The following is a 24,042-nucleotide window of genomic DNA, read 5'->3' on the forward strand; positions in this document are numbered from 1 at the left end:
TGGGACCTAATGAAACTTAAAAGCTTTTATACAGCAAAGGAAACCATAAACAAGATGAAAAGACAACCCTCAGAATGGGAGAAAATATTTGCAAATAAATCAACAGACAATGGATTAATCTCCAAAATATATAAACAGCTCATACAGCTCAATATGAAAAAAGCACACAACCCAATCCAAAAATGGGCAGAAGACCTAAATAAACATTTCTCCAAAGAAGACATACAGATGGCCAAGAAGCACATGAAGAGCTGCTCAACATCACTAATTATTAGAGAAATGCAAATCAAATCTACAATGAGGTATCACCTCACACCAGTTAGAATGGGTATCATCAGAAAATCTACAAACAACAAATGCTGGAGAGGGTGTGGAGAAAAGGGAACCCTCTTGCACTGTTGGTGGGAATGTAAATTGATACAGCCACTATGGAGAACATTATGGAGGTTCCTTGAAAAACTAAAAATAGAATTACCATATGATCCAGCAATCCCACTACTGGGCATATACCCAGAGAAAACCATAATTCGAAAAGACACATGCACCCCAATGTTCATTGCAGCACTACTTACAATAGGCAGATCATGGAAGCAACCTAAATGCCCATCGACAGACAAATGGATAAAGAAGAAATGGTACATATATACAATGGAATATTACTCAGCCATAAAAAGGAACGAAATTGGGTCATTTGTAGAGACGTGGATGGATCTAGAGACTGTAGACTTACTTCTACAGAGTGAAGTAAGTCAGAAAGAGATAAACAAATATCGTATATTAATGCATATTTGTGGAACCTAGAAAAATGGTACAGATGAACTGGTTTGTAGGACAGAAATTGAGACACAGATGTAGAGAACAAACATATGGGCACCAAGGGGGGAAAGCAGTGGGGAGGTGAGGGTGGTGGTGTGATGAATAGGGCAATTGAGATTGACATGTATACACTGATGTGTATAAAATTGATGACAAATAAGGACCTGCTGTATAAAAAAATAAATAAAATAAAATTCAAAAATTAAAGAAAGAAAGAAAAGCATATTTGAAAATTAGGAATACACTCCTATCTGTGAGGGAGACAGAAACTTTCTAATAGATACAGGCAATCCCACCATGGAACCAAAGCAAACCAGTCAAGCAGGAGTCTGCAGTCGTGAATCTCGAATGTGGCTCTTGCTCAGATCATGTCGAACTGGGGAACGTGTTCCTGAATCAGAGTCAGGGGGTGTGCTCTCTTGCTCTCTTTTTCTGCCTGCATTGGACTAGTGTTGTGTTGTTACTGCTGGTTTGGCTTTCATGTGGGTTTAGTGGGTTGGAGAAAATAATAAGGAAGCAAGGCCATCTGAAATCAGGAGACACCCTGCCCACTCCATAAGCTGCCTCTTATGAAATCACCTTACTTCTCAGGCATGTACTTTTCTCATTTGTTGAGCGCATAAACACCCATCCATTCATCCTCCCAGGGACTCTGAGGAGAATGTGGGATAATATGATGGGTACTTTGAAAATAATAAGGTATTATTTCATTAATGGAAGATGATGAGGGCCGTCACCATTAATTATGGTTATTAAGTATCTATTATTAATACAAATTAATCCTAACTCTCATGAGGAATGAGGTGGGTATAAATAAATAAATGAGACCTAAATGAATGGGTTTAAAGGCAGTCATGATAGTGATTGAGCACCAGCCTGGTTCCTCTCACTTCTAGGTGAGTGTTGGGGAGAGGCGAGACCCCCCGACCCTGCTTAATGGAGTGAGTCTGTTGAGAAAGCTGGCCCTGCACTCAACACATCTGGTGAATGAGGCACCTCCTCCCCAAAGCAACCCATCCCTCCTTCCCCACCCCGGCTTTCTTCTATTCTCTCTCTCTCCTTCTGACTAGCTAGCTCCCCTGAATTGCCATCCCTTCCTCCTTAGGCTAAGGGACTGAAGATGTGGTCTGGACAGGGGTGTTTGCAAGCGCCGTCCCCATCCCTCTGACACTCTTAACACCCTTTGCAGGCCATCTTCCAGCAAACCTGTAGGAGTCGGCCTCCCCTGCCCAGCCTGCGGGACACCCTGCAGCTCAATGCTGCGGGATGAAATGGAATGCTTCCAGAGGCCTCACCTCCTCTCCCAAGGCCCTCCAGCCCCCCACAGTGCCTACTTCCACTTGACCTGCAGGAACCCTTACCAGACACACTATTCAAATTCACATCCGACAATGGATTGTTCTTTCCTTCTTGAGTGGTAGCACCACATTGTGGTTTAGAGCAGAGCCACTCAATTTTAATGTGCAAGCCCATCACCTGGAGATCTTGTTAGAAAGCAGATTCTGATTCAGAGGGTCGGGGTGGGGTCTGAGATTCTAGTTTCTAACCAGCTCCCTGGGGACACCTGTGCTGCTAGCAGGTGCTGCTGCCTACGGATGGCTCACACTTTGCTCAGCAAGGCTTTCCAGCCAGGCTCTGGACACAGACTCACTGTGAGACCTTGGGAAAGTTATTTAACCCCCGTGGATCTGTAAAATGGGGAAAATAATACTACCACCTCCAAGAGTTGTTGGAAGAACTGAATAAGGCAATGCGTGCTAAGTTCTTAGCCCAGTGAGTGGCGCAGAGCAGATGAGAGAGGTCAGTACTCACTGTACCACTGATGAGTGGGGATCACAGGAAGATGAAGTGGGAGCTTTCTCTTAAGGGTGCCTTTCCCTGGGGAGACATTTCAGAGATTTTGAAGAGCATATCGTTCAGGCTTAGCACTGCCTGGAACCAAGGCCAACTAATTCCATACCTCTGAATGCAAAGACCATTAGCATTTTAGGAAAACAAGCCCCTATTAAACAGCATTTAGTTCGTGGGGAAACCTGGCTTTGGGGAGATTGGGTAGTTCTCCAGCTATATTGTGTGTGGCCAGCCTCACCCATTTAAATGTCTTTAGGTAGATGGGATTCTTGTTGGTTTGTTTATATAAAGTGGCCATAGGTTACACATAATGAGGAACCCTCTTGAAGATACTGAGGGCATTCAGGGGTCAGAGCAACTGCGCCTGGCATCAGTGAAGGATTTGGGGCTGGGGTGGAGAGGTGGAGAGTAGTGTGGAGAGTAGGGTGTGGAGGGGTAGGAGCTGGCCTGGGTGGGCCAATCAGGGTGGGAGAAGTAGGAGAAGGAGGGGCAAGCGATGGAAGTAGGGTGCAGAATGGAGCCTAGAACCAAAAGACAACAGTGTGTTTGGAGAAGCAGGGATTATGAGTTGGGTAAGATGGGTGTGTTTGTTTCCTATTGTTATTGTACAAGTTGCCACACACTTATAGCTTCAAACAACACAAATTTATCTTACAGCTTGGAGGTCAGATGTCTGAAATCGGGACTAAAATCACGGTGTTGGAAGGGCTGTGTTCTTTCTGAGACCCCTAGTGGAGAATAGGGTTCCTTGCCCTTTCCAGGTTCTGGAGGCTGCCCACATTCTTCGGCTCGTGGCCCCTTCCTCTTTCTTCAAAGTCAGCACTCACACCACGCCAGCCTCTGCTTCCTCACATCACCTCTGACTCTTCTGCCTCCCGCTCACTTATAAGGACCCTTGAGATGACATGGGGTTTACCCAGATCATCCAGGCTAATTTCTCATCTCAAAATCCTTCACTTAATCACTTCTGAAGACCCCTTTGCCAAGTAAGGGAACATAGTCACAGATTTCAGGGATTAGGGTAGAGACATCTTTGGGGGCCATTAGTCTGCCTACCAGTTGGGGGGTGACTTAAATCCTGGATGTCTGTCTCCCAGGCTTTTGTGAGAAATGCAACTTATTAAGGAAGTTCCTTAAAAAGAAAAAGAAAAGTTTATTTAAGAGTTTGGAACAAAGGGAAAAAACTTTTCATGACCCGGCTATATTAGCAGGTTCGTAAGGAGAACCTCCCCCTCACACAGGGACTGAGGACCAAGGTCATACACGGCATCCTGGTAGAGTCACCTTCATCAGGATCTCTGAGGAAGAGCCACAGGAGAGACAAGGCAGCCCGCAGTCAGTGAGGACCTGGGAGAGCACTCATCCTTGGCCTTCCCTCCCTCTCCTCAGCACCACCCTCTGCTTACCTCATAAATTGAGAAACTCCCTTAGAGCCTCGGTGTATGTAGGACAAATTCTCCTGTGTGCTTTTCCTTAACTCTCACACTATACCACACTCATAACTCTTCTGATACCAGATGTGGTTTTTTTCTTTTCCACACCAAGCAATTTTGTCCAACACCAGCTGGGTGTCCTACAATTCAATTCAATTCTGACACTAACTGGAGTTAGCACAGATCCCAGAGATTAAGGGCTCAGTCACAGGAGACGGCTCCCACTTCAGATGCCAATCGCAAGTAGTAGGTTCCCAGGTTACCCACCACTTCTGTCTAGCTCAGCTACAAATCGGGGGTTCCCACGACCCCCTCCTTGGAGTTGATCATTTGCTAGAACAGCTCACAGAATTCAGGGGAACATTTACTTATGTTTATCAGTTTTATTTAATAAAATATACAGATAAAGGACACAGATGAACAGCCAGATGAAAAGATACATAGGGTGAGGTCTAGAAGGGTCCCAAACTCAGGATTGTCTGTCCCCATGAAATTGGGGTGTGTTCCCCTCCCAGTACATAGATGTGTTCACCACCCTGGAAGTTCCCCAAACCCCACTGGGATTTTTATGGAGGTTTCATCATGTAGGCATGATAGATTACTAACTCTTTTTCCAGTCCGCCTCCCCTCTCCCCTCGCCATAGAATAGTGGGTAGGACTGAAAATTCCAAGCTTCCCATCATGGCTTGGCCCTTCTGGTGACTGTCCTCCATCCACCAAATGTCACCTCATTAGAACAAATGACATTTCTATCACACAGGAGATTCCTAGGGGGTTAGGAGCTTGGTGTCAGATGCTCCTATCACTTAGGAAATTGCAAAGGTCTTAGCTCTGTGTCAGGAACTGGGGTCAAAGACTAAACGTTAGAACAAAAAATTCTCCTAGCACCCTTATTTACAAGGATTTTTAGGTCAGGAACCAGAAGTAGAGACCAATACTTTATTTACATATATATCTTATTATCTTACTCACACTCAAGCGTAAGAATGAATGTTCTATGAAGTGGTTTTAAGTCTGAGCATCTCCCCCACTTCTGCCACATCACTAGAGAGGGAACCTCAGAGGCATGGCCTGGCAGAGCAAAGGCTCCAGGCTCCCCGAGCAGAACCTCAGCCTCTTCCACATGAGGCAGGGTGCCTAGCACATGGCAGGCTGCATGGGTATTTATTGAATGGCTGAATGAATGGCTGAATGAATGAATGAATATAGTGTGCAGACTTTTCAATGGGATTAAATTATTTAATTAGGGATTCTCCTTTTTTTAAAATTAATTAATTTATTTATTTATTTATTTATTTATTTATTTTGTCTGTGTTGGGTCTTCGTTTCTGTGCGAGGGCTTTCTCTAGTTGTGGCGAGCGGGGGCCACTCTTCATCGTGGTGCGCGGGCCTCTCACTGTCGCGGCCTCTCTTGTTGCGGAGCACAGGCTCCAGACGCGCATGCACAGTAGTTGTGGCTCACGGGCCTAGTTGCTCCGCGGCACGTGGGATCCTCCCAGACCAGGGCTCGAACCCATGTCCCCTGCATTGGCAGGCAGATTCTCAACCACTGCACCACCAGGGAAGCCCAGGGATTCTCCTTTTATGTGTACTTCCTGAACACCTATAACATCTCACAGTTTACCATTATTACACAAGATTCAAAGAATCTTCTTTCCTCAAACCAAAACACAGTGGTGACCTATGTGGCCACTTTGATGTTTCTGTCATGGTGCGTGGTAGGATGAAATGCTGGGCATAGCCTTGGAGCACTTTCTACGTCCCAGCCCTGCACTTTGGGAACATGACAGAAACAAAAGAAGGCTGTTAGGGGTTGAACTGGGTCCCTCCGAAACAGATGCTAAAGTCCTAACCTCCAATACCTCAGAATGTAACCTTATTTGCAAAGTTGTTGTGAATGGAATTAGTTAAGATGAGGTCATACTGGAGTAGGGTGGGGCCCCAAACCAATATGACTCGTGTCCTTATAAAAAGATGGCCATGTGAAGATGGAGGATTGGAGGGATGCATCTGTGAGCCCAGGAGGGCCCGTGGCTACCCAACACTAGGCATGGAGCAGACCTTCCCTCAGAACCCTCAGAAGGACCAAACCTGCTGACACCTTGATCTCAGACTTCTAGCCCACAGAACTGTAAGACCAATAGTTCTTGGTCTTATAAGACTGGTGGGTGGTCCTTCATTGTAGCAGCCCTAGCAGCCTAATACAAAGGCCAACACAGAATCGTGGACTTAGACCTTCCCAATCCTGTTTGAAGACTTTGTAAAACCTGGTCCTTGAACAGTGTAGCCTGGATAGAAGCCAGGATGAATGAGCCACACTTCTCTATGTTAATGTGGAAGCCCATTTGTATTTTCTGATATCTACAGTCAGACCTAAGCTTGGAACCAGCAGGTGCTTTGCACCCTATCAGCACTCAGAAGTCCATGCTGTGTGACTACCCTGGGCTTGGAGCTGGTCAGAGCACCCCACCTTCTCTCCAAAGCCAGGGAAGGTTGGTGCTGGCAGGTTTTTGTGTTTCTTTGGGTGTTTTGGGGGGGGGGCAGGGGAAGTGGGGAGGGAGAAGAGATATTGCTGGATCTTAGACTGTTCCCAAAGCTTTGTATGAGACTAAAACCCAGGTGTGAAAATTCCACATGGCAAATCTCCCTAACAGACTGGTCTTAAGACCTTGGATGTGCTAATGGATTTAAAACCACAACTGTCCCCTAAAGATTTCCACAAATTCTTCCAAACTTAACGGCCTGACTTGTAGTTCAAACAAAGAACCCAATTTCTTTGCTGTGGAATTCCAAGCTGAGGCAACCTGTTCACATGCTTTCCCTGGAGGTCCCTGTGAAATGCAAATAGGCCTCTCTACAGAAATCTCTCTGCAAGGGGGATCAGGTGATCCACTTACGGCAGGGATGGATCTTTTCTGGAGCAGCCATGTGATGCTCACAGCCAAGGCCCACTGACAGTCTGTAATTATAATCAGGCACTCCAGAGGCCACCAGAGCAAGATCAGTGTGGGAAGCCCACATGGTGGAGCATCTGTGCTGGAGATTCAGCCTCTCCGTTTGGAAGGCACACTTGTCTCAGCTACTCTGCCAGAGAGCTGACAGATACACACCGGGCAGGCATGTGGCCGAAGGTGAGACAGGTTAGCCACGTGGCACCTGGTTTATGGAGCCAATACCTGAGGAAATCTTGGTGAGATTTGAGATGTAGGACATGCTGGCTGACTTGTCCTGTGCTGTGTCTTTGGAGATGGAAACACTTAACCAATTCCATTCAAGATCAGCTCAATTTTCCAAAGGGGCAGAATTCCTTATCTGAATTATTCAGAGGAGTTTTATTCACCCACACTGAGATATATATCAACTAAACTATAATTATGTTTCTCTAAAGATATCCACTGAGATGCCTCCTTTTTTTTTTTTTTTAACTTTCAAGGAGAAGTCAGACTGTGTATTTCTGGACAACCAGCCTCAATATTCTGACTGGCAGGATGAAAAATTAATTTTCTTCAAGTACATTATTGAATAGTTAGCTGCATCTCAGCAACCTGTTTAATATAGTGGGGTCCCCTTCAAAGAGCCTATGATTCATTCTCATCTTTGCCAAGGGATAACGTTCAAAGGCACCTGATTACAGGAAACAGGAGTTCTGGGCTCCAGCCCTGCCACTAACAAGCTCTTTCACCTTGAACGAGTCCCTGATATTCTCTGGGCCCGAAGGCTGGTCGAAGGCTCCAGAGGACCCTCCCACCTGCTCTTCTGCAGCTCCTCCCAGACATCCATTCCTCCCTCTCTACCTGAAGACGGGCGCCTGAGGGCTCCCTAGGATGGGGTCTGTCCTTGACACAGCATGAATCTTTGCCACCCACCTCTCCTTCTTTTCACATCTCTCCGTATAGTGCTCGCTGGGCTTCCAGGTCTTTTAAGTGCTCCCCTCACCTTATTTTTAGAAAGGTCATTGGGCACTTGGTACCCAGGATTTGGTCCCTATCATGGCTGAGAGGCTGTGTGCCCAGTAACAGAGGAAAAGGTCTTAGGGGAGAGCAGAGAGGGCTTTGCAGAACATGACAGCTGTTCACCTATCCATTCATGCTTTCACTCATGCGATCTACATTTACCAAGAACCCGGAGACAGACGTGGTCCTTGCCCTCGTGGATCTCAGAGTCAAGGACTGGCCTCACCAATAAGCTAACCACCAGCCACGTGTGACTGTCGAACCCTTGAAATGTGGCTAGTCTGAGCTGAGACGTGCTGTTAGTGTGACATGCACAATGGATGGCAAAGACTTCATAAGAAAAACATAATGTACAATATCTAAGTTTTAATATTGATTACATGTTGAAATGATAAATGAATGTATCAGATTAAATAGATCATAGTATTAAAGTTAATTCACTGTAGCTACTAGAAAATGCCGGATCATATATGTGCCTTGAGTGTTGAGAGGGACTTGGGAAGGTGGAGGTGGGCGGGGATGGTGTGGGCTGGCACAGAATAGCCTGGGTGGCATGGTGGGGAGAGAGGCAGCACAAGGAGGGCTGGGCACGTCCTGGACCACATGCGGGGAGGGCAGAGGGCTTATGCCAGGAACAATGGAAGTGGTTGAGGGTAATGAGGGCAGGCAAACACCAGCCATAACCCCTACTTTCCTTAAGCACTCACTATGTCAGGCGCTGTTCTAAGTGTTTTATGTGTACTAAGTCATATAAATGCGGTACTCATGAGGTGGTTACTACTGTCATCATTTCCATTTTATAGATGAAGAAACTGAGGCACAGAGAGGGGGTGTGGCTTGCTTGTCCTGTCACATTTTGCTCTCCCATAGCCAGCAAGTGGTCAAATGAGAATTTGAACCCACGAGGCCTGATTCCAGAGCACCAGCGTTGAACATGCTACAGCCCCTCTCTAGGGTCGGGCTGAGGGGTGAGCACCTTGTGGGGAATGGGCACCTCCACAGGTTTGGGGCAGCACAGAGCCCAGCCTGAGGAGACAGGAAGGCTCCTGGGGGCAGGGAGTTTGGGGGAGAAGGGCAGAGACTGATGTTTCCATGACACCTGCTCTGCCAGGTTCTCTGCCCACCCTGTCACGAGCTGTCCCCTCACCCTCTGTGCCCCAGCCACAGGGTCACCGCCCGCACTGTTCCCTCTGCCTTGAACATTCTTAGCCCCATTGGCCCCCTCACCTGCCTCCTTTCCTTCACCATCACTTCCGGTCTCCATAACTAGGTAAACCTCCCAATTACGGGCTCATATGGCACCTGGTACCTCCCCTTCATAGTATTTCTTTCAGATATAATGTTACATTTATTTATGTGAGCGTTTTATTTTCTGCCTATTCCCTTAGGGAAGGAACTGCGTCTATTTTTCCTCACTTTTTATACTCAACACCTAGAATAATTCCTGACCCATAACTGCTATCAATAAATATCCACTGAATACATAATCAAATCTTCCTGCAACATGGGTGTTCTATCCATTGCACAAATAAAGAAACTGGCACTCAGCAAGTTTAAGAAACTTGCCCCAGGTCCAAGTCCAGGTAAGAGGGCAGAGGGGATATTTCCTCCAAGCTGGCTCACTCCAAAACCACTGCCTCTCAGTGGGACTGTAAGTATGTGCTGATGCCCTCAGGATGGGCATGAAAGCCAGAGGCTGCGGGGAGGCCTGAGCAATAGGCATGAACCCTTCCCTGGCCAGAGTCATACTGGGACTCACCCATATCTGACAACTTTCACCCTCCTTCCTTTACCCCATGAGGTTCCCACCTTCCAGAGCTCTCCATGTCTGCTGAGCTTTTGCAATCCTTCCTCTTGGGCTGCCAACCTGGTGAGGTTGCCAGAATTCCAAGTGTTTGACACACATATGGCCTCATCCCAATGACCATGCTCCAGCTTCCTGAGCTGGACTCTTGTCACACTTTTCTTTCTTTTTTTTTTTTTTTTTTAAAAAACAGACATTTATTTTTCACAGTTCTAGAGGCTGGAAGTCCAAGATTAGGGTTGTCACCCTTTTCTAGAGGAACCAATTCCACTGTTTACTGTAATCATTCATTCGTTCAGTAATTGTCAAATGGCCATCATTTCCCTTATACCATACCTCGAGAAGCTCACAGTCTTTTGCGGGAGGGGGTTGCACCCACAGGATGAGATTCTAAACACCTCAACCCCATCCTAATGTGACTCGATTTCAAACCCCTTTCTCGAGCCGAGCGATATGCTTGGTCTTTGTGCAGTTGATTACGATCAGGGAAAGAGCACCAGAGGAGAAATAGTCTCTTTCCTAACTGTCTAATTGAAGACATGTGCTTCCCGGCCTGTTAAAATATTGAACTCACTCTGTACATGGTTGCTTATAACCTACAACAGGCAGGCCTTGCCTCCGAGGCTCAGATCGGAGGCCCAGGGCCCTGACAGATGTCAGCTGTTCAGGAAATTCAGGAGGAAAATGTCTGCAGATGAATTCCATGGCACGTCCCGGAAACAAAAACCTGGGAGGAGGGAAAAAGCTGGGCAGGCTTGAGAGGCTTTTTGTTTTGGGGGGCAAAGTAGTCCTAATGCTTGATGGGGTAAGCTGGGAGAAATGTGTGCAGAGGCAGGAAAGCTTCAGTGTCGTGGGGGAGGGATGCGGGGGGTGGTGGGAGACAGTGGCATATGGTGGACAGTGGGAAACACTGATGGAAATCTTCCTGTTTTGTTCACTGTGGCATTCCCAGTGCCCAGAAGTGCCTGGGACATAGTGGGCGCTCAGTCAACCTGTGTGGAATGAACTGAATGAATCTCACACCATGTGCCTTCTGAGATTTTTTGTTCCAGGTGATGTTCATAGGTGCCCAACAGGAAAATAAAATAAATGAGGTCAGAAAATTTGGCAAACTGACTATTCTATCTGCCGCGTTAGCATATTAAGTTCTCTGAGGCAGAGGTTCTCAAACTTAGCCCATCTGAATCACCTGGAGGGCCTGTTGAAACACAAGCTGCCAGGCCCCACCTCCAGAGTTTCTGTTCAGTGGGTCTGGGGCAGGACCTGAAAATTTGCATGTCTAGCAATTTCCTCAACGTCTTAGCTCAGGCTGCTATAACAAAATACCACAGACCAGCAATTTAGACAACAGACATTTATTTTCTCACAGTTCTGGAGTCTGGGAAGCCCAAGATCCAGGTTCCTGAAGGTCGGATTGCTGGTGAAGGCCCACTCCCTGGGTTGCAGATGGCTGCCTTCTCCCTGTCTCTCGTGACAGAGAGAAAAGGAGGGGGCTCTGATCTTTCTTCCTCTTCTAATAAGTGCACTAATCCCACCATGGGGGCCCCACCCACATGACCTCATCGAAACCTAAGTATCTCCCAGAGACCTCACCTACAAACATCATCACATTGGGGGTTAGGCCTTCAACATATGCATTTTGAGGGGATACAAACATTCAGTTCATAGCACTAGGGGATGCTGATGCTGCTGGTCCAGAGACCACACTCTGAGAACCACAGTTCTGAGTCACCTTGTGAAAAGAAATCTGTTTTACTGTGTTCAGGAAAACTTTTCCAAAATATTCTTGTCCCTGGAAGCCATTGTTCATGGTACATCTTGCAGGACAGTGTTTTACAAAACCCAGTTGGGAAAGAAGCCTGAAAGGGTCTGCAGAGAAAATTTTCCTGAGTGATGGCTAGTGAGGGACCACATCTCCATTGGCTGGTCCCGTCCCGCTTACTCACTCCTGCAGGACACAGAGCCCTTGGAATGCACAGTCCCTACTTCACTGAGAGCAGGATTTCTGCCCTAACCTCTGGCTTGCACATCAACTCAGGCAACCCTACCTCTGTGGGGCTTTGCAGAATTTGCCAATTAGCCCAAGCCTGGGCAAGTAGAAGCTTTGGCCTGGATGAGAGACTAATTGAAGTGCACTTTTTCACTAAGTGGAAATGAGGCCCATCAGTAAGGCCTGAAAGTTAAGGGATCTTCCCAGGGTATCATGCTGGGGCGGGGGGGTGGGAAGGAATAAACCAGCTGGTCCAGTGAGTTGGTTATGTAGGCAAAAATCATAGAATGGTGCCAGAGTACCAGGCAAATCATTGGTGCCTAATAACGGTGTGTCTTCTCTCCCCATGGATGAGTGTAAATCCCAGGTGCTAGCAATTCTTGATTTACACTCTCCAAGCACAAATTACGAGAACAGTTTTTCAGGATGTTTTTGAGGATTTGCCTGAATGTTCCTCAACCAAATTGCAAATGGGGGTGGTCTCTTTGACTCAGATTACCTTTCATGTTTCCTGCTCCCCTGTGCTCCACTGCCCTGAGTCAGCAGTTGCTTTTTTTTTTTAATTTTTTTTTATTTTAACATCTTTATTGGAGTATAATTGCTTTACAATGGTGTGTTAGCTTCTGCTTTATAACAACGTGAATCAGCTATACATATACATATATCCCCATATCTCTTCCCTCTTGTGTCTCCCTCCCTCCCACTCTCCCTATCCCACCCCTCTAGGTGGTCACAAAGCACCTAGCTGATCTCCCTGTGCTATGCGGCTGCTTCCCACTAGCTATCTATTTTACATTTGGTAGTGTATATATGTCCATGCCACTCTCTCACTTTGTCCCAGCTTACCCTTCCCCCTCCCTGTATCCTCAAGCCCATTCTGTACATCTGTGTCTTTATTCCCGTCCTGCCCCTAGGTTCTTCACGACCTTTTTTTTTTTTTTCAGATTCCATATATATGTGTCAGCATACAGTATTTGTTTTTCTCTTTCTGACTTACTTCACTCTGTATGACAGACTCTAGGTCCATCCACCTCACTACAAATAACTCAATTTCATTTCTCTTTATGGCTGAGTAATATTCCATTGAATATATGTGCCACATCTTCTTTATCCATTCATCTGTTGATTGCTTTTTGACAGGAGGCCCAGCGGGTGCTTTCTGAGCTGTCATAAACACCTACCGCTGAAAACCCACTGAACTTCTCCCTGCCAGTTCGGAAGTGCAGGCAACCTCCTGGGGAAATCTTAAATAGATTTACAAATAAGGGTGGCATCTTTGCTTTGGCATGTGGTTGATCTTGGCACTAACCAAGACCTCATCTTCCTAATGTTCCAAAACAGTGGCCTGAGGCCAGATGGCCTTGCAAATCCTCAGTGAGAACCCGATTTGCATGGTTTCTGCCCTCCTGGTTCAATAGCTCTCCATTTCAGGAGCTCTCCAGTTCAGTTTTGACCTACCCTGAAGGAGCTTATGTAGCTTATGTGTCCACTGTCATCTGAATCTAACACTTGATAAGGCTGTTGCAATAAAGAAAAGCTTTCTAGAACACAAGGCACTAAAATAAAGTAACACACTGCTTAGCGTGGCGTACAAATTTCTCAGGATCCCAGACCCACTGCTCTGCACTAACCTCACTGCTGGCCTCACACATCTGACAGGATGCTGGTTGGAATGTATCCTTCTATCATGCATAGAATTCATCTCTTTTAATTGCTTTATCAAATTTTTCATTTTGCTCTAATCTCATCTCTCTTCCAATTCACTAACTCTTTTGTCAGCTTTCTCGATTTTTTTTTTTGCATGTTTCAACAACTATGTCTTTTATTTCTGACATTTCTCTTTGGTTCTTTTTCAAACCTGCCTTCCCCTATCCCCTTTCCAATTGCTCCATTTTCTCTGGTTCCTGGAACGTGAGTTTTGATGCTTTTTCTCACACACGCAAAGGATTTTTCCCTCTTTGTTTTATCAGTGTTTACTCTGAGCTCATCTCCTGCAGGAATTGTCCTGCTCATGCCCTAGGTTGTGGGCACATGTCTGTCCAGAGGTTTTGAGTATGTCTTTGGTAAAGTCCTAAAGACTTCAAGGATGCATTTTTTAAAAAAAATATCTATTTATTTATTTATTTTTGGCTGCATTGGGTCTTAGTTGTGTCATGCAGGATCTTTTGCTGTGGCTCGAGGGCTCTTTGTTGTGGCACACGGGCTTCTCTATAGTTGTGGCGCACAGGCTCCAGAGCACGTGGTCTCAATAGGTACGGTGCACAGGCTTAGTTGCCCCACGGCATGTGGGATCCTAATTCCCTGACCAGGGATCCAACCTGCATTCCTTGCATTGGAAGGAGGATTCTCAACCAATGGACACCAGGGAACTCCCAAGGATGTATTTTTAAAGTAGTGTCTGAGTTCCGGATTGCCACACCATGTGGGCTGTTTACACTTGGAGCCAATGCGCATGCTTAGAGCAGGCTTGGGGGTGTAACATCTCAGAGGAGACGTGTGTCAGAGAGGTTGGCTGGCTTCCTCCCAGCATCCTTAGGTTGATGTCAGTGGTTGTCCCAAGACCCAGGCTTCAGACAGTCCCAGGCTTTATGCAGACATGCCAACTAGAGTTTTCTTTGCACAGGGGACCTGAGACATTCCTCATTCTCGTGGGCTTCGAAACCATAGCTGATAGCCTGAGCCTTTCTAACTCTCTTATTTTTGTTTTATTTTGTTATTGTTGTTATAGTTTGTGCAGCATCTCAGTGTATTTGGAAAAGAAAAGAGTTTCCATGTTTGTTCAGGTTGAAAATATGCTCTAAGCATTGGGGGTGCTTTATTTTAGCTCATTTCACACAGTAACCCTACGATGTAGATACTATTATTATCCTCACTGTACACATGAAGGAGCTGAGGATTAAGAAGCTTTATGTATTTTCCCGAAGTCCAGAACATGATTCCCCAGAAATTCCTAAAGCAGGCGTGACACCCAACCCGTGACCCCCAGGCTCGACCTGCGTGGACTCTCCACCCCCTCCTTAGCTGCCCTGCTCACCACACTCTGTGGCTGCCTTCAGCCCCAGGGCAGCCCCTCACTCTGTCCGCCCCCCACTCATACCAAAGCTTTCCCACCCTTCCCCTGCTACATTTGGTCTTCTCCCTCTGCTGAAATGCTTTCCATCTTGCGACAGCCTGTCCCAGACACGCTTTCTCAGCCTTTCCCCTCTCTAGTATGTATTATAAATTCTGAGTAGGAGGGTGAAGAGGTGAGAGTGGACAAGAGAAACATCATCAGAACTTGGCAGTAACTTAGCTGGAGGGAGGGGCAGAGGGAGGAAGTTGAAAGCAATGCTTGGATGACAGATCGGATGGAGGAGCATTTGCTGAGGCAGGGAACACAGAACAGGGAGCAGGCAGGGCTGGAGCATGGGGCTGTAGAGCTCAATTTTGGACATGGTGAGTTTGAAGTGCCTGTGGAACATCTAGTGGACCATTCAGGGGCAATCTGACATGTGAGTCCATTGCTCAGAAGGTAAGTATCTGCTCAAGATCCTGATTTGGCAGTCTGCATGCAAAGCTGAGCCAGTGGTTGTGTATGGAATGGAAAGAAGAGAGGCCAAGCGGGGAAGCCCACCATGGGGTTGTGGTTCACTTAACTTCCAGTAGAAACGCCTTGAGATTAGAAACCATGTCATTTCTTTCCCTGTATTTTCTAATAATTTTCTGCCTAAGACAGAACTGGTCCTCCTGCTTTATAGGGTTGCAGTGAGGATTAAATAGTACAAAGAAGAGGAAAAGCTGCTTTGACATTGAGAAGCATGTTCCAAGATTGATTGTTGCTATGACAACCATCCTCCTCCAGCCCCCAAACGTCCATAAGTCCTGTTGCCTACAGAAGAAGAGCTGTTCAAGTCCTCGGGCCTCAGTTTCAAGCTATCCTTGCAGCCTCATCTCCCACTCCTCACCTTGCCCAAACCAACGTGACCCCTCCAAGCTCTGTGTCTGTGCTCCTTCCCTCCTCCCAGTGCAATCAGACACCCGACCCCTCCACTGCATCACCCTGGTGCCTTGCACAAATCTGTGGACATGAGTCACAACTGTTACCTTTCTGTCGATTCTGTGTCTGAACTGGAAGCTCCATGAGGGCAGGTGGCTTCTTTTCTTCAAAAAGCAGGATATGCAGTTAGTAAATGTCTATAGGACTGAGTGAATGAGTGAATCTCCATTTGCCCCAAACCTAGTAGCTTCTTTGCCAATTGAAAGGACAGATGAATGAGGGAATAAAAGGTTTCTGCTCCATTTTTCTGGAATTTTTCCTTGCCGTCTATTCCTAATGAAATCTTAACAGTTTTAGCCACCCTAAATGCCACCTTCTCCCAACCAGAAGTCTGGATCTCACAGTGCTTTGCACTTTGTCTGTAAGACTTATCTCAATTCCGACTGCATCTGAGGCTTCTGTGTATTTGATACCTAACCACAACCACCATGCCCTGCCCCAGATTGAAAATCTTGCAGGCAAAGCATGTATCTGATAAGTGCTGCATCCCAAGCAGCCCTTAGTACATTCCCTCGCACATTGGTTCATAGGTAAATGTATCTCACGTTGAATAACTGCATTCAAAAATACCTGACTTCCTAGGAAAACCAACTCAGAACTTCCAGTGTGGCCCTTTCAAGGACATTTGGACCAGCTTGTGGGCAGCCTGATCTCCTCCCCTCTCATGGGAGGCTTCCCCAGTCTCCAACTCAACCCTGGAGTACCAGCCTGCTCCCAGCTCAGACCTCCTTGGCATTGTCCCTGCTATCCACCCTTCCTCAGCATTTGTCCCTGGGCCTCGGTCTCTGATTCACTCCCCAGCTAAACAGCAGCTGCCACCAGCCACCCTGGGAACACACCTGCAGGTTTCCAGAAGGCAAAGTGTCTTTGGTCCAGCTGAGGGCTTGGGCACTGTCTCTGGGGATGGCATTGGACATGCCTGGTGCCAGCCGGGTTCCCCAGGGATTCATGCACAATCAGGAATGAAAGTTCCTCTCTCCCCCCAGCAAAGGTCACTTTGCCTAATTTCCTCTTTTCATGGTGGAGCCATTGCCTTGACACAGTTATTTTTGCTGCCTCCTGGCTTGATCATTTTTCAGTTACAGTTTGTCCCTGCAGAGGGTTAATGAGGGTCTCTTTCTCATCATAGATCCACATTTATGAAACCCTAATTAGGCGTTTCCTTTAGCTGCCTTCATAGATTACTTGGTGCAAGAAGTCTGCAGGAGTAAGCCTAGTCTGACTGACAGCCTCTGTTTGGATGCCGAGTTAGGAGCTCACTGGGGAAGCTCTCAATCTTTACTACGTCTAGGTCAGCTCAGGCTGCTCCCCACTCCCAGAAGGCCCTACCTTCTGACCTTGGAAAATATAAATATTGCCATCTTTTGTGACCCATATTAAAATAAGGTAAAACGTATTCCCCTTCCAAATTGCCAGGATTTTCTATTTTTTTAAATACTCAATGTGGTAAAGGTACAATGCACAAGCAGTCTCACACTGTGTGGCAGGAGCATAAATAAGCACAAACTATTGCAGGAAAAAATTGGATGATGTATGTCGAGAGCCTTCAAAAATACCTCCAACGTTTGATCCAGTAATTCCATTCCAGGAATCTCTTCCAAGGATATAATCAGAAATGCAGACAAATATTTATGCAAAAAGAAATTCATTGTGGTATCATTTATAATTGCTGGTACACAATGAATACCTGAGAATAAGGGAATAATGAAGTATAAAATATAGTATAGTATAATGTAGTGTATCCATATTATACAGCCATCTAAAAATGAAGATAGTAAAGGCATTTTAATGCTGATGTTAAGTAAGATAAGCAAACTTTCAAGTTGTATGTACAGTGTGTTCCAAATAGACCTTTCCCAACTGTTGTTTCATGGGATGCTTATAGGAATGCTATAAATAGAAAAGTTCCGTTTTCCGAAAAGGTTGAAAAATTGTGACAGGTGTATACGTTGAGGCTGCTGGGAACCTTGGATAGGCTAATGACATGGGAAATGAAAAAACAAAGACAAAAACCAAGGCTTGGTGTTCAGCATCACTGTTTTTAGGTGGGACATCACAAGGGCTGCTGTTCATGGAGCACATTTCAGAAAAGCTGGGGGATGTGGGGATGCCTAGGAGAAGATTGTAACATTGACAGGGGTTGCTACTCCTGTTAAGCTACGGACTTATTTTGCTTCCTCCTTGGAATTTTTTTGTATTGTCCTACAAAAATGCTGTAAGTGTTGTGAAAGAAAGCGGGCCAGAGGACCAGCCTCCATCCATCTTCGGCAGATGTGGAGTGCTGTAGAGTCAGCGAGTGCGTGGATTCAACATAGCAGCCAGGCCCAAGAGGGAGGCCACTGGAAGAGTGGTGATGGAGGCCTGGGCAGGGGAGACCCCCAGTGCTGCCTGATTGGCTCTCGTGTTCTGCCTCTATTTCAAAAGGCGTGAGGTGTGGACAGGGTCACGGCACTGCCATCTGTCCACTCTCCACCCTGGGACTGGTCAGAGGTTTCCTGATGCCTCAGAGACCATCCCCAGGATGTTCTGACTGGCCATCCGTGATGGCAAACCCCAAGTCCAGCGTGCATTGGGTCTCCTTGGATTAGATGCTTCCTCATTCAGAACTCTCCTTAGTTCCCCACTCTTTCATCACCCCTAGACTGTGTCTTCAGAGCTTCCTTTGTGCCACACCTACACCCCTAGGTCAGCCTCACCTGGGTCAGAGACCCACCCCAAGATCCCTGCACCCAGCCCAGTGTCTGGCCTCAGGCATCAAGCAGAAGGTGGGTGTAAATAGAATTAGGACCTCTAGTGAGATGTATCAGGTACTGAGCTGTACACTCAGTGAAGTGTAATAGGATTTTGGAGACATCTGCCTGGACCCCTCCTGCTAACCTTCCAAGGGCCCCTAAAATATTCATCAGGCTTTATCAGGTTAATGGATTTCAAAAGGAGCAATTTTCTGAGACATGAGACAGAACCATATAAAAAGAACATTAAGGGGAAAAAATCTTATTCCAGAATGAAAGGGAAAAGATCATTTAGCATCCTTTTTCATGTTATCTATTCACGAGAAACAGCACATTTAATCCAGAGCAGGGTGTAGGGAGGATTTTGATGTCCTCACTTGGGGTCACCTTCATGCAGAACCCATCTGTCTCCGCTGCCACAGACGGCAGGGGCAATGGAGGCAAGAGGACGCAGATGAGAGACACTTCCGAGGTGGACTCCACAGGGTACAGAGGGATTTGAGGGAGAGGGAGTGGGGAGGAGAGAGAGCCTAATGCGACTTCCAAGACACTTGCTTAGGGGATCGGAGGGAGGGGGCTCCCGTCCCCAGCCTTGTCACCTTTTATGCTTCCTATCTCTTTTCCCAAGACGTGCCATATTGGTTTCTATTTTGGATCATGCTGTGGGAGTTGAGTATCTTGAGGTCAGGAATTGTGACTTTATCCTGGCCCCCAATGTCTCTGCCCACCCATTAAGGTTAGGTTTTCATTCCCAGGCCTAAGACCAGAAATCATAGGTGCAAAAGGTGTGAGGGGACATGAGTGCAAGAGTGCTCTGCACTGAGTCCAGCCAGGAGGACCCACTTGTTGTTCTTCTCTAGCTCCCCAGGGACTCTAAGGAAGGACAAAACTGAGTCCTCTCGGGAAGACTGTCTGTCTCAGAATTTGTTTTGCTTGGGTTGAAGGGAGGGTGAGACTACAACAACTCCTCAGACAAGCCTTAATATAGAGACAAAGGAATTGGGGGGGGGCGGTTCCTATTCTTCTGAAACTCATTCTTCTTCCTCTTCCCATGGTCATTGCTTTCTCCTTGATCCTTTCTAACTCCTCATTTTTTCCTCTTCTATTTTCTTCTTTCTCTTTCCCTTCCTCTGCCCCTTCTCTATGTTCTTCTTCATTTCTACTTCCAATCTAGCATCTTTCTTTTTATAGCTCCATCCATCCCGGAGCTTAGAAAAACAATTTCAATTTTACTCTTTCTCTATTGAAGAACTAAGAAAAATTTCATACAGAGCAAATTTAAGTGGACACCTCCACCTGTCCACCAAGAACTTGCCAGCCTAGAGAGCTGGTAATTATGTGACCAAGATAATCTGCCCATAGCCAAATGTTTGCCTGATGATTAGCTTCTCAGGGGTGCCTCTACTCCATGGTTTGCCCCATCACGTTTGATATGCGTTTCTATAACCTCAGTGCATATCAATCATTATGGTCATTGAGTTCTTTGCAATAAACATTGTTGATCTAAAGGTCTCTTCTCCCTCTTTCATAATTAGAATAACAGTCTGTTTGATGTTTCACTGCATATTCAATTTTAAGTGTTGCTTCTCTTTCTTTCCACTAGATTTGTGACAAAGAATGGCATTACTATGTCATCAATGTGGAGTTTCCTGTGGTTACCTTATACATGGATGGAGCAACGTATGAACCATACCTGGTGACCAACGATTGGCCCATTCATCCATCTCACATAGCCATGCAACTTACGGTCGGCGCTTGTTGGCAAGGTAACCCTAAGTCCAGACCTTCTTCCTGGCCCACCTGTGTACAGTCCATGAAAGGTACTGACGGAGAAAAGGGCAAAGCAAGTGGTATGAGAATCAGCCAGGAAAATTTTCTATCCCTTACTAATAAAACAGGACTTATAAAAATAAGGATGAATCCAGGCACTAAGCCTGTATAATAATAAAGCACTTGGCTTGAGACCAGATTTTGATTTTAGGTCAACATGAGCAATTTTAGGTTGCCTCTGAGTTGCTAATGCCTTTTATTGTTCTGGAACCTTATCCGGTTTCAAACTGGGGCTGTGTAGGAAGAAGGCTGAATGTGGAATCTTATAACAAAATTGCCAGTTGGCTCTGTTGATTGCTACACAGGTCAGGAGCCAAGGATCTCTCTTTATTCCCAATCAAACTGTCCAAGACCCCAACCCTCTATTCCGGGAACTCACAAATATGTGGGACAGAGGGAGTGGGTGGATTGTCCATAGGTTCAAGGCCATGAGAGGCCACTCTCAAGTTCTGCTAAGCTCTGAGCCCCTTCCCTGCTCCCCAGGGATGGAGGCTCCTTGTTGCCTTCTCGCTTGAAGGTCTCTGCTCCCTCCTCATTTCCTCTGCTGCTGCCTCTCCTCCAGTCCCTGCACCCAGGCTAATCTCCTCTTTGGAAACAGGAAAACCAGCACTCTGAGCATGCAGGTAGCCTTTCTATTCCCCATTCAGATTTGCTGGCATCTTTGTTTTTGCTCCCTTAGCAGCTGGGGTGTTTTGAAGTACCAATGGGAGAGCAGAGGGGAAGTAAAATGCTCCCCAAATAAGCAGATTAGCACTTTGAGATGACTCGAACTCGTGTTGATGGATTCTTTGAAAGTTATTAAGATCTGTGACCTTGATCATTTGCCATGGGGGCTTAGGGGAAACGTGGGTTATGGTATAAGAGTAAGCCTTCAGAGGGCTGGCTCCCTCTAGGGGAGACATAGGCCCCTCTGCATTGGGACTAAGAGTGAGTTCTGGGCAGCCCCATGCAAGAGAAGATGACAAGAAAGGCAAATGGTGCAGCCCTGGGAGCACTAGAGACACAAAATCTGGGAAGGAAACAAAGCAGGAATGAGGCAACAGAAGAGAGTATATTTTTTTAAATTGGAGTAGTTTATTTACAATGTTGGGTTAGTTTCAGGTGTACAGTAAAGTGATTCAGAGATATATATGTATATATATATACATATATATATATACATATATATATATATACACACACACATATGTATATATATATTCTTTTTCAGATTCTTTTCCCTTATAGGTTATTACAAACTACTGAGTATAGTTTCCTGTGCTATACAGTAGGTCCTTGTTGTTTATCTATTTTACATATAGTAGTGTGTATATGTTAATCCCAACCTCCTAATTTATCCCTCTCCCCACTTTCCCCTTTGGTAACCATAAGTCTGTTTTCTATGTCTGTGAGTATATTTCTGTTTTGTATATAAGTTCATTTGTATCTTTTCTTTTTAGATTCCACGTATAAATGAATCATATGATATTTGTCTTTCTGTCTGGCTTACTTCACTTAGTGTGATAATCTCTAGGTCCATCCATGTTGCTGCAAATGGCATTATTTCATTCTTTTTTATGCCTGAGTGAGAGAGTGTGTTTTTGAGCAGAAATCACCTACTTGAAGTCTGACGTACATCACATGATAGTAGAAAGCTTCTCAAACATTTCAGTAGAACATGATAGGAGCTTCCTCAGTATTGCAGAATTCCCCAGGATAACAGGAAAGGAAGACTGTGTCATCTGGCAAGAGTCCATGAAACTAATTAGTATAGCAAGGCACTGATTCAGAGGTTGCACAGGAATCATTAGTCACTGAACACAGCTGTGCTAGAGCGATGGCCCTCTTGTGTGGCTCAGTGCCCCAGCTGGACACCACCAGTCAGCCCGTGGATATTTTGGAACATAGCTTGGATGCTGCCCATAAGATAAGGGGGCCCCAGTCATGTCCTCACCATGAACCTTACCACTACTCTTCCCTAGAGGCCCTCAGGGACCACATCTGGATCCCTGTCACCCCAGCCTGCAATGGAAACCTGCCCCCAACTCTAACAAGGACAGTTGAAACCACTTTTTCCCAGTTACATGCCAACTGGGTAGACCAGCCCCACCAAAATAAAGTGATTTTATAAAGAATTAAGATGATCTCTTTGGATCAGTTAGAATAGGCTAAGTTGTGCTGCAGTGACAATCAAGTCCCAGTTCTCAGTTACTTAAAATAATTCTCACTTCATATTCACTGCAGAAAAATGGGGGTTCCTCTCTGCTTTTCCCAAGCAGACAGAGAAGCCACACTGCTGCACGCTGAGAAAGAAGAAAAAGAAAGCATGATGGATGGTGCACAAGCCCTTAAAGCTTCTGCCTACAAGTGACACCAATCATTTTTACTCACACTATATTGGCCAAAGCAAGTCATATGGCCACACCTAACTCCAACAAAGCCTGGAAGTGAAATCTACAATATATCTGGAAGAAAAACTGGAAATATTGTATGAACGACACTGATGAACACTATGGTCTGTCCACTTAGTCAGCGATATTCGTTTGACTGCCCTTCCCACATTAAAAACACAACCACCCTTCTCTAAATGAGACAACCTCTAAGTCCCACCTGTTACTGGCTCCAAGTTCAATGTCCAAGTTCTCTGAGTGATTCCTGATGATCTTTTCATTGGGTTGAGATGCATAGGAGGCTCTATATCTGGCCCAGATGTGGCTCCACTCGATCTGGAGACCTACACACTAACAAGAAGAAGTATTTGCTACCACCACAGCCATCACCCCCTCCATATGCGCACACGCACACAAACACGTGCACACACACACACACACACACACACTATACAACAGTGGAATGAAGCAGAATAACCAAAAAACATTTCCACTAAGTAAGAGGAATAGTTAGAGAAACACAGCAGTCTTTGGTCCACAGCAATTCTGAAATTCCTCTGGGCAGATGCTGTAAGGGCCCCTGCCCTAGGGTGAGATATGTTCTTTGTGATCCTTGACTCCATTCTCTGGGAGTTGATTCCTTCCTTCATATCCACCTAGGCCAATCTGAAGACGACATTGTCACTCCATAAATAGAAGCTCTAGTATTATACCTGATGACAATTTATTTAAAATCTATACCACAAAAATTCTTTTCAAACCAAAGTATACATTCATTTTAAAAGAATGTGTGAGAGGGACTTCCCTGGTGGCAAAATAGTTAAGAATGCACCCGCCAAAACAGGGGACACGGGTTCAAGCCCTAGTCCAGGAAGATCCCACATGCCGCGGAGCAACTAAGCCTGTGCACCACAACTACTGAGCCTGGGCTCTAGAGCCCGTGAGCCACAACTACTGAAGCCCACGTGCCTAGAGCCTGTGCTCCACAACAAGAGAAGCCACCGCAATGAGAAGCCCGCACACCACAACAAAGAGTAGCCCTCGCTCACTGCAACTAGAGAAAGCCCGCATGCAGCAGTGAAGACCCAATGCAGCCAAAATAAATAAATAAATAAATAAATATTTTTAAAAATGTTTTAAAAGAATGTGGGAGAAAGAACGGTTACTAGGGTGTTTGAGTATTTCTGTCCCCTTCCCAGATAGATGCTAGGACCACTCTTCCTTGGAG

General features: G+C 45.9%; 1 protein-coding gene across 1 annotated transcript in view; it reads left to right on the top strand.

The window, feature by feature from the left end:
* Positions 1 to 24,042, top strand: part of CLSTN2 (calsyntenin 2) — a 653,573-nt gene that overhangs the window by 591,362 nt on the left and 38,169 nt on the right. The window contains exon 9 of the mRNA XM_036851859.1: positions 20,219 to 20,381. Coding sequence (XP_036707754.1) covers positions 20,219 to 20,381 — 163 coding nt within the window. The remainder of the gene's footprint in view (positions 1 to 20,218; positions 20,382 to 24,042) is intronic.

This window comes from Balaenoptera musculus, chromosome 4, assembly GCF_009873245.2.
Source record: "Balaenoptera musculus isolate JJ_BM4_2016_0621 chromosome 4, mBalMus1.pri.v3, whole genome shotgun sequence".
NCBI lineage: Eukaryota > Metazoa > Chordata > Mammalia > Artiodactyla > Balaenopteridae > Balaenoptera > Balaenoptera musculus.